The sequence below is a fragment of the Spinacia oleracea genome, chromosome 5 (assembly GCF_020520425.1).
Source record: "Spinacia oleracea cultivar Varoflay chromosome 5, BTI_SOV_V1, whole genome shotgun sequence".
NCBI lineage: Eukaryota > Viridiplantae > Streptophyta > Magnoliopsida > Caryophyllales > Amaranthaceae > Spinacia > Spinacia oleracea.
This window is the reverse complement of record NC_079491.1, coordinates 48,222,820-48,239,068: the sequence shown is the minus strand read 5'-3', so window position 1 is coordinate 48,239,068 and position 16,249 is coordinate 48,222,820. Positions and strand designations below refer to the sequence as shown.

At 36.3% G+C, this 16,249-nt stretch overlaps 1 protein-coding gene across 1 annotated transcript; it reads right to left on the bottom strand.

Moving 5' to 3' along the window:
• Positions 1–879: 879 nt before the first annotated feature.
• On the bottom strand, positions 880–7,761 carry LOC110801121 (ABC transporter C family member 4). The gene is made up of 11 exons (XM_022006437.2): positions 5,433–7,761; positions 4,539–4,859; positions 4,319–4,405; positions 3,614–4,231; positions 3,370–3,534; positions 2,971–3,265; positions 2,665–2,879; positions 2,087–2,392; positions 1,904–1,967; positions 1,588–1,827; positions 880–1,481 (listed from the first exon to the last, which is right to left on the bottom strand). Exons 1-11 carry the CDS (start codon positions 7,596–7,598, stop codon positions 1,381–1,383), a joined length of 4,578 nt encoding a protein of 1,525 aa, XP_021862129.1. The 5' UTR covers positions 7,599–7,761; the 3' UTR covers positions 880–1,380.
• Between the last annotated feature and the right edge of the window lie 8,488 nt (positions 7,762–16,249).

Below are 16,249 nucleotides of genomic sequence, written 5' to 3'. Positions count from 1 at the left end.
TACGAGTAACACAATAATAATAAACAAAATATAGTATAGGATGTTAATTGATTTTTATACCTAACATGAAATTATGGGTGACGGGTGCAAATGAGAATGAAAAATCCAAAAAAAAAAAATTCTAAACAAAATTAACTTCACACTTAAAGTTAAAATTTGTAAACCGTGCATCGCACGGGTCCTATACTAGTTAAAGCTAATTGCAGAGTTTTTTTTTTCAATTATAGAGCCTGCTATAGTGTCTCTCTTCTGTCTTGATATACAAAGTATGTGATTATCATCCCAATTTGAAACGGATTCGCCGGGACATCATTGATGAGAATGATAATTGAAGGCAATGAAAAGTAGTGTTTGAGGAGAGAAAAATGGAAACATAGTTAAGAGAAGATTTGACCTGCATCAAACGAAAACGATGATTTAATCTATCAATAGTATTGTCAAGATTTGAAGAGTTAGAGTTAGATTTTTTTTCCCCAAAAATTGATTAACTATTCTTTATAATCTGATTTTGATTTTCTGTAATTACTTGTCCATTGTTAATTACTTAATTAATCAAATAATTTCATAAATTAACACCTTTATTTGTTGTGGAACTGATACATTTTCTGTAATTACTTGTCCATTGCCAATACTCTTGCAGTTTGATTTTTTATTTTGGGGAATTTTGGGTGTTGCATTGATTGATTGAAGGCTTGATGTTATAATGGTTGCAAATAAATTCCAGGTCAAAGTGATGGGCGGAGGTGGTGGACGGAGGGTGGTTGGAGGTTGGGAATATCTATCTCAATTCAAATATATGTGATTTAGTTTTTTTGTAATTCCAAAATTAAATTTTTAAAATTTACCAAAAACTTCAATTTCTAGAATTGAAATACAGTATTTCAAACGAAATTACAATTTCCAAACACGACTTTAGGTTATTTATGTAAAGTAGACGTCTAGTCTCATTAAGTTTTCCTAATACAACTAGAACTAATGTTGTAACCACCTATAAATATAATCAACGGAACACACTCGAATTCACAGAGTTTCACAAATCTAACATCAACCAAAATGAACACATTATTATTCTTCTCTCTAGGAAAAAAATAGAGGAAAGGGGGAACTCAATTCTCAAAATAATAGTACACATTTTAACTAATTTCTTTCATTATCTTGTGGCGAAATTGATTCTCAGGGATGTCGAGTTTGAGTCAGCATAAGTCCGAAACTACGATATCCAGGGATGTCGAGTTTGAGTCAGCATAAGTCCGAAACCACGATATCCAGGGTTGTCCTTGAGATCCCACTACTTTGAATCAGCGTGTCTGAACCCAGAAATCAGTGGGCGTTGTAACTTGTATGATGTTGAAATAGAAGATGCTAAGATTGATCATGTTTCTATAGTTCAGACGATCTATTTGAGTATTCTTGAACTAATGCCCCAAAGAGTGAAGTCCTGTCGAGGAGACTAGATGGTGAATCGAATTCCTTTGCCAATCCTGTCCAACAGAAGAGAAAGAACAAGAATAGATAGTAATATTAGAGAGAGACTGATGTTAGCATGAGAAACTGAGAAAGAATATCAGTGTTTGACATGGGAATAACCTGCATCAATGACTAATACCCTGTCACAGTCCATAACAGTGGGTATTCTATGAGCAATGGTGATTATGGTACAGCTTTCAAAGTCTTCTCTGATGATCTTTTGAATTGTAGCATCTGTTTGGGAATCAACGGAAGCTGTTGCTTCATCCATGAATAAGATACGGCTTTTCTTCAGCATTACTCTCCCTAAACACATCAGCTGTCTTTGACCAACGCTCCAATTTTCTCCTTCTTCTGTCACTGCAAAATATAAAATATATTACAAAAAGTTCCTCAGCAATAGCATGTCTTAAAGAAAGAGATAGTAATAAGAAACCTGGAGCATCAAGCTTTTCTGGTTTTGCAGCAACGATATCCTTAAGTTGGCAACGCTCCAGGCTCTAAGAACACAAACGCTATATCGATCAGTTTGTTTAAAAAACAACAATAAATTGATATGTTGTACTGATAAGCTATTTTGTGTACTAAAACATAAAACAAGATAAAGATATATGTATACCTTCCATATGTCTTCTTCAGAATAAAGACCAAGAGGATCGACATTGGTTCTCACTGTTCCTTGAAATAGTACTGGCTCCTGAGGAATGATCCCGAAGCGTGACCTTAGATCATGAAGGCCAATCTTGCAAATATCGACACCGTCAATTATTATGTTCCCTCCATAAGGTTCAACAAGCCTGAAGAATACTTGAATAAGGGTAGACTTCCCACTCCCGGTGCGACCAACAACCCCAATTTTCTCACCTCCTCTTATTCCAAGTGTGATACCTTTTAGAACTAGTGGGGTGTTTGACCGATACCTCACCTGCTCATCATTGCAGACCATTCATTCAAATTTCTTTTTTTGGTGCCAATGAGCCACAAGGGCAATATAAATTACAAATGGGGGCGGGGGGATTCGAATCTGAGACCTATTGTAAACAGGCCCTCAGTCTTAACCATTAGGCCAAGACATCATTGGTGCAGACCATTCATTCATGTCAACAAATAAACATACATAAAAAAAAAGGATCTTTTTTTCATATATTTTGGGACAGGGAATTCTGATATTCAGGCCGTAAAAAAGTTGGAGCTTACTTGCAAGTTGTTTAGTTCAATGTTGCCATGAGTTGGCCAGTTCGGTGAAGGCTTGGAGTCTTTGATCTCCCATGCTGCTTCAGATGGGACTTTGATGAATTGCTTTATCCTCTCAACCGATACCATTTTATTCTCGACAAAGCAAGTCATATATATCGTATAAAACAGCACAACATTGAGGGTGAGCCCATAGGAAAGAGACAGACCCACAAATTCTGTAACATCATCCAAGTTTAAAAGTTAGATAAAACTCAAAATTCATGGCTTAATATATTGAATTGACTAATTAGTGCTACCTTGTATTACCTGGCTTGATAATATTGCTGGGCATGATTATCATGAACAAAGTGGAAAGACACAGGATTACACATCCAATGAACTCTAAGCGGAAACCTAACCACTCGTTAGCTCCATTAGTGTAGAAATCCATCTTAAGGCTCGTGTCAACCTTTTCAATATTCTGCTTACAGAACAACGCCTGCCTCCTAAAGCATCGGATTGTCATTACACCTGAAACAGTTTCCGAGAAATGATGGATCACGGGGGATTTTGTGATTGAACCTAAACGAGTCAGCTCACGTGAGATGGCTATGTAGTATCCCTGCACATATGAATTTCCATAGATCGATCTTAATTAATATTATGTTTTTCCAAAGAAAAAATCAACTTCATATGAATTCCCACAAACTTCATAGCAAGACATACCCGATACCAAAGATTCAGCCATATCGAGGGAACTAAGAGAACAACTGTAGGCCAAGCGTACACGCATGTGACCACTAAGATGCTCACCAAATTGAAATACATTACAATTGTCATGCCCAAAAATAACGGTATTGTTAGATCAATATTGGTCTGATCTGTTGATGCCTGAAATACAAGTACAAAACATAAATTACTTAGCATAGAGTAAATACTAAATAATGAAATGTTGGATAATTAAGCTTACTCGATTCAGAATTCTTCCAGAAGGAGTAGTATCAAAAAACGACATTGGAGCATGGAGGATACTGTCAAGGATCTGGTTGAAGAAGCCCTGGGCAGTTTTAAGTCCCAAAAATGTAATAACAAAGGCTCGCGCAGTCACAAGGAGACAAGATATAATCCCAACAATGGCATACACAATAATGAACAAGCTAGGAGTAAATGTGCGTTCTTCTGAAGTCTCGTATGCTAGCCAGTAATCACTACCCAACAATGATACAATCCAAAAGAGAGAGACTATTACAACTGCAGACACTCCCCACCATCCAAAAGCTTCAGTAGAGTACTTCTTGTACACTTCTAGGCTAACCCGTCCAGTTTCTCTTTCCTCGTCTTCAATGAGCTTCGAAGTACCTTTTTGAGAATCGGTTTTAGTCAGTGCTTTCTTCTCAGACTTTACTCTTTCTATTGTTTTGTTTTCGCTGATTGGAGATTTAGGTGTATCATCCTCCGTTGCGTGTGAGCTCGTCTCTACAAGCTCCATGGAGTTTTCATAGGCAGCCACAAGAGCACCAAAATCCAAGCCTGCTTCTAAAATCTCATTGTATTTCCCAGATTGCACAATCATTCCATCTCGCATCACCTAAATATTCCATAAATCTTATAAATACAGCTCAAATTGATAAATTTATTTCACAGCAACTCGCAACCATAAAGGGGTAAAACTTACAAATATCTGATCAACATTGTGCAAGAAGTCAACTTGATGGGTTACAAGAAGAATAGTCTTGTCTTTCAGAGCTCCCCTTACACACTCCTGCGAGCATTAATAAATTCAACTTACTGAAGATACTCCAATGTATATCTATTATCTTACTCATTCTAAAATCCAATTTTTATAGGAAAAATGATTTCGTCTAACCACATGCATATATAATAATTTGACGTACCTTGAAAATATCTGAACCAGTGTGTGCATCAACAGCACTGAAAATATCATCCAGAAGATATACATCACAATCTTGATATACTGCTCTAGCAAGTTGAATCCTTTGCTTCTGGCCACCACTCAGGTTGATCCCACGCTCTCCAATCTCAGTCTTGTCACCGAATTCCATAATTTCCAAATCTTTCTCCAAGCTACAAACTCTAATAGTTTCCTTGTATTTTTCTTTATTCATTGGCAGACCAAATAGAATGTTTTCTTGAATGGTTGCATTCTGTATCCACGATGTCTGTGCCACATATGCAGTGGTACCACACACTTTAACCTGCAAATTGACGAAAACAAAGGAAAATCATACTTTTATTCCTGGAATCAACAACCAACCTTTTCAATGATCTAATATCGTTTAAGAGATAAGAAAAACAGAATAATTTTCCACACAATGTTGGCGATTTATAAAGATACAACAATATTTTTACTTAATTGATTCTATCCTTAAGGCCAACATTGCTAGAAGCGTACTCTGCATTAACAGTAAACCATTGAACACAGACGCTGCAGAAGAGAAAATTGTCATAAAAATGCCTAATTGACAAATACTAAGATACTACAGAAAAAGGGTACTCTTTTATAAATGCCAAAATTTCTTGATGCTCTCCTGACAGAAAATTGCTTGCATATTTCATGATTCAATAAAACAACCTTAGTAAAAACAAGCTGCAAATCAACAAATCAACATAATAGCTTATGAAAAATACTTTCTTAAGAAATATTTCCTACTAACAATGACGACTTCCCTAGAGGCTAACATTGCTTGATGCTAAAATGCGCGCAATTAAACAGTAACATAACCACAGATAAAGGAAGCTGCAGTAGAGAATAAAAAGCATTGACATACCTTTCCAGAGATTTTGTGCATTTCACCGAGAATGGCAGCTAATAAAGAAGATTTTCCTGACCCAACAGTCCCAACGATGGCAGACAATTCTCCTTTCTTTACCTGAAAATTCAACCCTTTCAAGGTTTGTTCAGTTGCTTCATCCTCCCAAGAGAAGCTCCCGTTATTGACCTCTACGGCAATGTCATCTTGACAACCTTCCTCTCTCTCCTCTAACCCTTGATCTAATTCTAGGCTCATCAAGTAACCATCCAATCTTCCAAGTGAAATCATTGCCTGGGAAATTTGTATCAAAGATTGAGGGAAGTTCCTCACTGGCTCCTGCAGGATCTTCATTATTGTAGTTACTGTGAATACGGTGCCAGCATCAAGATACATACCCATCCAAATTGCAACCCCAAATGCAAGCACAGAAAGCGCAACAGGAGTGCTCCATAGCACACCCATATTTGCGGCTACAGTATATGAAAACTTGGATAACCACCCATATTCAAGTTCCCGATAGGATTGGATTCTTTTATGAAAATAGTTTTCCCATGCTTGAAACTTTATGACCCTCATATTGTTAATCATTTCATTTGTCGCTTTAAGCCTCAAGTCTCGGTTTCTCATGACTTGGTACTGGAAGACATTGCAGTTCTTTGTACGTATAAACACAAAACCTAGTATCACAATAACTCCGATGAATGTTGCTATTGCTGAAACACCCATATTAAAGTATAGCAAGGCCAAGGCAGCAAAAAGTTGCAGTGGCATAAGCCAAATGGAATGCAACTGATTCATCAGATCACCTAGCTGCTGAGCATCAACTGCCATGTAATTAACTATTTGACCAATCCCGTGTGCCTGCCTCGAAGAGCAAGAAAGCTTCAACCCTTTTCTATATAATGAAGTTATAAGGGTGGACCTAATAAGTAACCCAACTCTCTGAGTATGGAAATTGAAGTGATGGGCACTTAAAACTTCAGCTGCTTTCGCAATTAAAAGGGTTATCACTAGGTAATAACCTTCATAAGGCGAGCTTCCCATTCCAGAAGTAAAATTAACAAAGCTCTGGATAAGTACTGGACCAACATACATTACACCAAGCTTTATCACTGCTAGACAACCAGTATAGACAATGTTCTTCCAAAAGCACTTTAACAAAGTAACTGCTACTGGGTGCTTCGTATGCTCACCAGACTTAGGCCATTGTGATTCAAACAGTTTGGACATTCTCTCGGCCAGATGATCAGGAGGAAGCGAAGGTACGTCTTCGATTTTTAAAGGGTTCTTGTATCCTTTATTTATCACAGGGTTCATCCACAGCCACATTGTCTTAGAAAACAAATTTGCTTTCGCATAATCACTAACATTAGGATCATCCACAATAGTTTCATTTACTTCTGTTCTTCCACTTAACCCATTTTCCTCTTTAATCACTACAATCCCAGAAGATGTTTGAGAGGCAACTATCAACAGATAAAAACAAAATGGAAGGCTAACCAAAGAAAACATATCATCCGTCCTCATAAATGAATCTAACTCCTCACCAGCCGACAACATTCGAGTTAAACCCGAAATACTGAACACTAACACAACTACAAACTGGGCAATCCAGTAAAACCTAAGAGACATAGGATGACAAGTAGCATGAAATCTTTGTTCATGAACAACAAGAACAAATATTGCAACTTGGGTTAAGGCTTGAACTATCCTAAACATAACCTCTGCTTTTTCCCATGAACTTGAGCTAAATCCTTTATTATCATTTCCCACAAAAGTTAATATGCTCAAAACAACATATAAAACAGCAAGTGTACCAGATGAAATCAAGGTCAATTTAAACCCTAGATTAATTTTGACATTGAATTTAAATTGGTGATTTTCCAAAAGAGGTTTATTAATTGAGGAACTAGGACCAATATCATTCTTCCTAGACATAAACTTGGAAATGACCCTATGAATAAGAAACAAAATCAAAATCAATAAAAGAAGGCTATCAATGGATGAAAATAGAAGTCTTTGAGGACAAGGAGAGAAGAAAATGAATCTGAACCATTGAAAAACTTGCATGAAAGTATCTGAAGGCTGAATTATATTGTTTGAAGCTGAACATTTGAGAGTTGTGAGCCATGATTCTGAAGATATGATTCTGAGGTAATCACTCCAAAGTTTTCCCATCATTATTTCCTACAAAATCACAAGCAGTAGTTAAAAATGAAAGATTAATTTATGTAATACTATTTCAATCAAAAGGTGTTCATGTTTGAATGATTGAATTGTTATTGAGCATGTAGAGTTTATTGATAACATAAAAAGAAAGGTTTATGTAATGTGTTTTAATACTGTACTCAATAAAATATTGCACAATATAATGGACTGTCGAGGACTCCCCTCGCGGTGCACGCAGTTGTGTGCTGATTTACAACTAATTATTGCACGTAAACATCATCTTTGCTTTCCTCACTAGTACTGAAAATGTCACATCTCTTTTGATACTTTTTGTCTACTAGTCCCTCCGTATTTTTTTTTAAATAAAATTAATTCATTAATAAAAAGTCATACGACATCTACAAAAGAAATCTGAATCTATCAAAACACATAACAAATCGAATCAAATAAAACTCGTTTTCTGCAAAATTACGATCATCGCACATCGAACATCTTGTATATCCTCTAACACACCGTTGTTTGATACAACCTTCAACGAGGGGGTCTTTTGATCTGTTGTAATTTTGATATTGAATTAAATCAGATTCAATTGATTGTAGATGTAGAACTGATATCTGCTGCGACACCGCACAAATCTTTATCGCTGAATCAATTTCTCATGCGAAATTAAATAATATTCTCCCTCGTACACCAGCAATTTAGGATCCTCTAACCTAAGAAAATTCTCCCTAAAAGGAGAACAATTCCTAGCACAAGGAGGAAGTATTATTAAAACCCTAAAACTCAAACAAAATTAGAAAAAGAACAACAAAATAAAAAGACCGGGGCTTTCCACCGATAAAATCGATGGAAGCCCCTTCAAAATTCACTAATGGAGGCTAGGGTTTGAGAGAAGGAGAGGAGGGAGAGAGAGAACGACTGTATTCTATCATATTTAAAGTAATATTTGGTCCCTCCGTATTTCTTTAGGAGTTATAATTATTACTTTAATTTTTATAATTACTTTTTAATTGTTTAATATTTTTTACTTTTTTTTGACCCTACATAAATCATGAATAATTTTATTTTTTTTAACTTTTACACGTACTTACTTTTTTTTTATATCTTTTTTTATTGTCAGTTTCCCCACTTGCATTATTATTACTTCTTATATCAAATTCAATTATACTTCCTTAATACTTGTGCCGATCAACATGTGACTCTTAAATAAATACGGAGGGAGTATATTTTACCATGAAATCTCGTGTCCACATGTTACTCTATCTATTCTTGAATATTTGCAACAGTTTGATTGACACACTTGTCAAGACACTAGTTTGACCGTAATTATATACAATTACATATTAGTAAAAGCTTAAAAAAATTAATATTTAAAAATTATAAATTAAGACTAATCCAACTACATATTACACAATAACATTTAATTTTATATATTACTCCCTCCATTCCTTTTTGTTCTTCCCATTTCCTATTTTAGCATTTCTTTTTGTTCTTCCCCTACTGAATCTTTACTATTTTTGGCCATAGTTTTTTTACCAATTTACCCTAAGATTCCCCACTATTTACCTAAAAACCCTAAGATTCTACCCATTCCCACCCACTTTTACCCCACCCACCTTATTTAATTATTTAACCTAACCTCACCCCACCTCCCTTTATAACCCGTCCCTTTCTTACTTTTCACTCTCATCCCTCATTCTGATTTCTCTCTCTCACCTCTTCGGATCTCTCTCTCTCTCTCTCTTATTTCACTCTCTCTCTCTCTCTCTTAAAATCCCTCCCCTGTTCTTGAGAAAACCCTAGGTTTTCCGCCTCTGTTCTGGGTTTTCCTCTCCAAATCTCTCAAATCTGAAACATTTTCGCATAAATTCTTTCATAAAAATTACTCGGATTCATAATCCGAGCAGATCCCCTCTATTTTTGTCCCCTTTTTGGCCCCTAATCGTCGCTGATTGTGTTGTCTATCTTTGTTTTTCTGGTACGTGATGGGTTCTTCTTTGTCTAGAACTCGAGGTGATTCTGGGGTGGGAACTTCCGGTCAAAGAATCCCCGATTCCAACTGTGATTGGGGATCCAAGTGCAATTGTCCCAACAACGAGCATTCCTACTCCGGCGAGTATAAAAACAATCTATATTTGGCCCAAAAAGAAAATACGAGTACTCGAAACTATTTGAAAGAATGGTTTGAGAAGAGGGAAGTGGAGCCAGGGGAGGAGGTTGAGTCAAAATATGATGATCGGAAACCCACACCCTCAGATCTGCGTTTTTTCGCTAATGGAGATTCCGATGAGGTATTACTTTAGATTTTTTGCGATTTATTTAGGGTTTTTGAGATTCTGAATTTTTGCATGTCTAAAAATGCGGGATTTGATAAATTTGGGATATATTTGGAGTATTGTTCATTGTACTGGGATTATTTATTGGATATGTTGCTTAGATTTCCCATTGCATGTGTTTAAAAACCAGATCTGATATTATTTCGAATTTGTTGGGACTTTTTTTGGAGATTTGGTGAATGTATTCGCCCCTTATATTTGAGTTGTTGGTCTATATTTGCATTGCATGTGGTAAAAATGGTGATCTAAAATTGTTGGAAATTAATTTGGGTTTATTTGGAGATTTGTTGGAATAAATCGGTGTTTTTATGTTATTTGGTGCTCTGTTTTCTCATTGCATGTGGTAAAAATGGCTTTCTTGAGATTATTTGGATTTTTTTGGAGATTTGTTGGATTAAATCGGACTATTCATGTGATTTGTTGCTCTTTTTTCTCATTGCATGTGGTTAAAAATGTGATCTGAGATTATTTGGATATATTTGGAGATTATTTGAATTAACTCGGAATAGTCATGTGATATGTTGCTCTGTTTCTCATTGCATGTGGTAAAAAGTGTGATTTCCTCTCATTTAACTCATTGCATGTGGTAACCATGATGATCTGAAATTATTTGGAACTTTATTTGGATTTATTTGGAGATTTGTTGGATTAAATCGGATTAATTTTTGATTCATATTGGTGTGAAATATTGATCTGATTTTATATATGGTCCCCTTTTATTATATGATGACACTAATCATGTTGTTTGTCCCCTGTTGATTGCAAGGAACTAAGTGGGTCTGCCTCATTTGACCTGGTGTATGTCGGAGAGTGTGAAAATGAGAATGGTGATGCTGTTGGGTCTCCTGGGCAATGTTCATCTGGTTATCCCTCCTCAAAAAAAGTTAAAAAGGGAAAAAAATCGGCTTCGGCATCTGATGATGCTTAGATAAGTCTGTCTCCTTTCTTGCTTTTAAATTTTATTAAATGCTAGCTAGCTGTGGAGTCATAAGGTGGATGCCAACAACTGTGATCTGTTGTTGGCCAGGGGTATTGTTGTTTGAATGATGATGTTGTGATTTGTTGTATGGATGTTGATGTTAGATAATGATGTTGGTATAATGATATTGATAATGATGATATGATGATGGTGTTGTCATATTGGTTTTAAAAAATGTGTTGTGATGAGTCTGATGTTTGGATTATGATGTTTGGATAATGATGTTGGGATATTTTTATAATGCTGTGGTATGTTGTCTGTGTGATGAACATGGTTTGATGGCTTAATGTCCCCTGTTTTATGGTATGTTGTCTGTCTGATGAATATGTTGCTTTGGTGAGTATGAGATTGGATCAGTATAACTATGATTTGGATTAGTAAAGGCATGAAATGAATATAATTTGGGGGACTACTTATTTAAGACCTCTCAATGTGGTATGTCCCGTTGTTGTTTATAATCGATGATGAGTCTTTTTAATGCTGAGAAACAAGTCTTATTAACCACAAATACTCGTGCTGCCATTAGTATCATTAATGATATTTCTCGGGCGCTAAGTGTTTGTAGTTTAGATTTATTTCAATGATGCTTGGGGACATTCTGAGATCAATATTAGGAGGTTTGCGATGTTCAATGATGTAATTGTTGATATTCTGAGATCTATGTTTTAATAATTGTCCTTTAACTTCTTTTGTCCAACGGAGTGAATGTCATTTCACACAATCAAATGTGAATATCAATCATTTCATTGGGCAGAAGAACGTTAAAGATATGATAATATTGAAACTAGTTGATCAATGATGTGTGTCAATATGTCTGAGAAATGAAACCCTACATGTTAATGATCTGTTTAATGCTTCATGTCCCATGAATCAGTGGAGGTCTGTGATGAGTCTTTCATTTGATGAGGTTCAAACCCTATGTTTTGATCAGTTCATGTTTCATTTGATGCAGTGTTGATTGTTATTGTTATGCTTGATCTGTGATGAGTCATCATTTGCTGAGACTCAAACCCAATGTTCCAATAACACTTGTGCACCATTAGCATCATTGATGCTCTTCCGGAGCTAAGTGTTAGGGGATAGGGTTTGTGTCAATGATGCTTGGGGACATTCTGAGATCTTATGTCATGTTATATATGTTGTGTTAGTGATTTATTTTGGCTTTCCGGCCTTTTGCCAGTTTTAATGTGTTAGGATACAATGAAATTGAATCCTTCACATATAAACTGGCATTAGACGGGAGAGGCAATTCATGTCTTGCAAAACAACATGTATGATTGTGGGGTTAATGATATTCAATGATGTTAGTGTTGATATTCTGTGATGTATGTGTTGATAACTCAGATATTTGTTTCTAAACATGTCCTTCATCACCTTTTACAAAAGGGAATACAGATCATTTCACATCATTGAGTGATCATGTATCCCCTTTTGTAAAAGGGTGATGAGGTTGTTAATCATTTAGAAACAAAATGGTCAATGATGTAAATCAACTTAACTGAGATTCAAACCTTGTGCATTCTTGCCTTGTGCATTGTTGCCTTGTTCATTGCTTCCTTGTTTTTGCTGCTTTGTTCTTGTTTCCTTGTCCATTACATCTTTTGGCACATCGGCATCCAAATGGGAAGATTTTCCATCTGAAAATGATGTGATATGCATTCTTTCCATTTGGATGCCGATGTGTTTAGAGATGTGATGTGATAAAGTTATGTACTTATGCCTTGTGATCTGTGATGAGTCTTCATTTTATGAGTGTCAAACCCTATGTTTTTCAATCAAACTCATGCACCATTAGCATCCATGATGTTTTTCAGGAGCTAAGTTGGGTTTGATTCAATGATTTTTGGGGACATTCTGAGATATTTATGATTCTTTAAGAACACTTTGTTTATGTGAGGCATATTCCATGTGTTATCAATGATGAAATGATTGTTTTTGTCAAAATTACTTCTTTCGACGCATCGGTTTCTAAGTGGAAAGAATTTCCATCTGAAAATGATGTGATATTATTATTTATTTCCATTTAGAAGCCGATGTGTTTAGAGTTGTGATTTTGTATGTCCTGAGTTTCTTGGGCCCTTAGTATCCTCTGTCAAATGGAGTCAGTTTCCTTAACCTTTTTAAATTGTGTTAGTAATTTGCTCAATTTGGGAGTAGGATATTAATGTCATAAGATTCAATGATGAAAAACAACTTAAAACTGAGAATAACAACTAGGATTAAATTATGTCCCCTTGATAATTCATGTTGTAATTCACTACCTTGCCTCTGCTGCCTTGTTCTTGCCTTGTCTTTCATGTGTTATCAATGATGAAATGGTTGTTTAAGTCAAATTTTACTTCTTTTGACGCATCGGTTTCGGAGTGGGAAGAATTTCCATCTGAAAATGATGTGATTTTATGTTAGGTTATGATACATATGACAATTCATAAATCATGCGGAAAAACCATAAAGCCAGGAAAGCATATTATTTACACATAATCATTTAGCATAGTTTATATGCATACACTTTGTTGCGTGCCTTCCCTAGCTGCGCCCGAACCGAACAAGAACAAGTCTTTAGGACTCCAAATGTCGTCCCTCCGTAGATAGTCCACAGCACGTCCGGATCCGCCTTAAGCTTGACCAACTAGAATCGCCCTTAAGGTACTTAGAATTTTCGGCTATTGTAGGCAATTATATGACTGAATTTTTGCTCTCAAAAATCACTTTGAATACTTGAATCGTATATACAAATAATGACCCTAGGCCCTTATTTATAGAGGTATGGAAAAGGAATTGTAATCCTACTAGGATGTGGATTTGTTAATTAGAACTTTATTAGGACTCTAAATAACAAAGCAAATCTAATAGGATTAGGATTTTAATCTTCGCACGAATCCTAATAGGATTAAGATTTCCCGCACACGCATCGTACTGAAGGAAATAATGCCCTTGGTCCAAGTATGCATTCAATGTTAAGTCTAATAAATGCGGTTCAGTATTAATTAACAAGTTAATAATTCAGTGAGATCAAGTGAGCTGAATGCCTAGCTAGAGGCCGCTTCAGTTCAATTGGAATTAATGATATTAATCCACAGCTTACTCTTGACTGAACCCGTAGGGTCACACAAATAGTACGTAAACGGATCAAGCATTTAATGACATTAAATACTCCATCTATGGATATTCGGAATCGACGGATCTTGGTTTCAGTGGGAGCTGAGATCGTCACATGCAAGAAATGAATACTCCGGAAACGATGATATTGCCGGAAACGGAAATATGGATCGTATCGGAAATATAAATATTATCCAAGTCGTAGATGTTGCCGGAAACGGAAACATGGTACGTATCGGAAAATATTATCGGAAATGGAAATATTGCCGGAATCGGAAATATTGCCGGAAACGGAAATATTGTCAGAAACGGAAATATTATCGGAATCGGAAAATAATTCCGGAAACGGAAATATTAAATATTTGTTCGAAACGGAAATTAATTCCGGAATCGGAAATATTAAATATTGTTCGTATCGGAAATAAATTCCGGAATCGGGAATTTAATCGAAAGCGTATCGTACGAATTAGCATCGGACGAGGCTCGCTAGACGAAGGCCCAGCACGAAGCCAAGCCATCGCCCAGCAAGCCACACGCATCACCAACACACGCCAAAGCCTCGACCAGGCCCAGCGCAAGCCAGGCCCAGCCGAAGCCATGGGCGCGCGCGGACAGAAGCATGGGCCGAGCGCTGTGCGCTCAGCGTGGGCCGCAAGGCCTGCGCGGGTGTACGGTGCTCGTGCGATGCTCGTGTGCGAATCCTAAAGCTATCGGGATTCAATAAAAGATTAAATCCTAAACCTATTAGATAAAGTTTATTTAAATAGAGTCCTAGCAGGATTCTAATTAAATAAATTAGTATCCTAATAGGATTCCAATTCTCTTTCCATACCTCTATAAATAAGGGCCTATGGTCATTGTTTATACATAAGTTTTCAAGTATTCAAAGCTAGGATTTTTAAGCACAAAATCAGCCATAACTCTTGCCCATTTAGCCGAAAATAAGTAGAACCTTAAGGGCGATTCTAGTTGGTCAATCTTAAGGCGGATCCGGACGTGCTGTGGACTATCTACGGAGGGACGACACTTGGAGTCCTAAAGACTTGTTCTTGTTCGGTTCGGGCGCAGCTAGGGAGGGCACGCAACAAAGAGTATGCATCTAAACTATGATAAATGATTATGTGTAAATAATATGTTTTCCTGGCTTTATGGTTTCCGCATGATTTATGAATTGTCATATGTATCATAACCTAACAGTGGTATCACGAACCTCTTATTATTTTCATAATCTAAATTGCATGAACATGGTTAAATATTACAAATTTGCAAGAATTAAAAGGGGTGATTAATTTTCGTAATTGTTAATTAATTGCAAATTGCGTTTATTTAATTATACGTACGCAGTTTTTCGGCAGTTTCTTCGTTACTCATCCAAATTGAGTGATTTTTGTGTCAATTCCGCATGTAAAAGGCATTCTAAAATTTTGACAAAAAAGAGTTTTTTTCGGCCGAACCAAGAATTCTCAAATTCGAAGCCTAACTATGACTTTTCGGAGGTTTTAGTTTTTCGAATGCAAAATTTCGTAAATTTAAGATGTTAAATTAAATATTTGCGATTCTTGTTGATAAATCTTGAATTTTTGATTGACCTACTGTATATGTTTAACAAGTTTGAATGCCTAGCCTTCTTAATTATGCAATCTAATTTGTAATTATGATTAATTTGTTGAAAATTAGAATAATTTAGAATTAATTTGATTTTCATAATTAATTATAATTTAATTAGATACCTATGATTAAAAACCACCATAAAAATTGTAAATTTATGTTAAATTTTAAATTTTTATGACCTAGACTTGAATCCATGTTAATCGGAAATCAATTGAATAATAAATTTTTGATTTTTCGCCCTAAAATTATGAAATTAATATTATTTATTAATTTGTCATTAATTTTGAATATAAATTTTAAATTTTTATGCGATTCGCTCATATAACTTGCACGCACAAAGCAATGGACGCTACGTGTTACCCTTAAGGGGTGTTGTATAGTGCGGGCATGTGACGACGAGCAACGGAGCTCGTCGCCCATGCGGCACGAAAGCAATGAGCAAGGCCATGGTGCACGAGCACAAGGCAGCAGCCCTGCCTTGTGTCGTGGGCTGTGTGCGATGGGCGACTGGGCGAGGGCGAGGGCAAGGCACGAGCAGTCGCGTGTGGGCAGCAAGCGAGCTGCGCCACAGCGCGCACTGCCTCGCGCACGCGTGCGGAGCCTCGCGCGCAGCGAGCGTAAGCTCGCGTGTCACGAGT

Coding starts and splice junctions, on each gene's coding strand:
- LOC110801121 (XM_022006437.2), bottom strand. CDS start 7,598: ATGATGGGAAAACTTTGGAGTGATTACCTCAGAATCATATCTTCAGAA. Junction 4,860..5,432: donor TGCACAAAATCTCTGGAAAG/GTATGTCAATGC, acceptor GTCAATTTGCAG/GTTAAAGTGTGTGGTACCAC. Junction 3,266..3,369: donor GGCTGAATCTTTGGTATCGG/GTATGTCTTGCT, acceptor TCATATGTGCAG/GGATACTACATAGCCATCTC.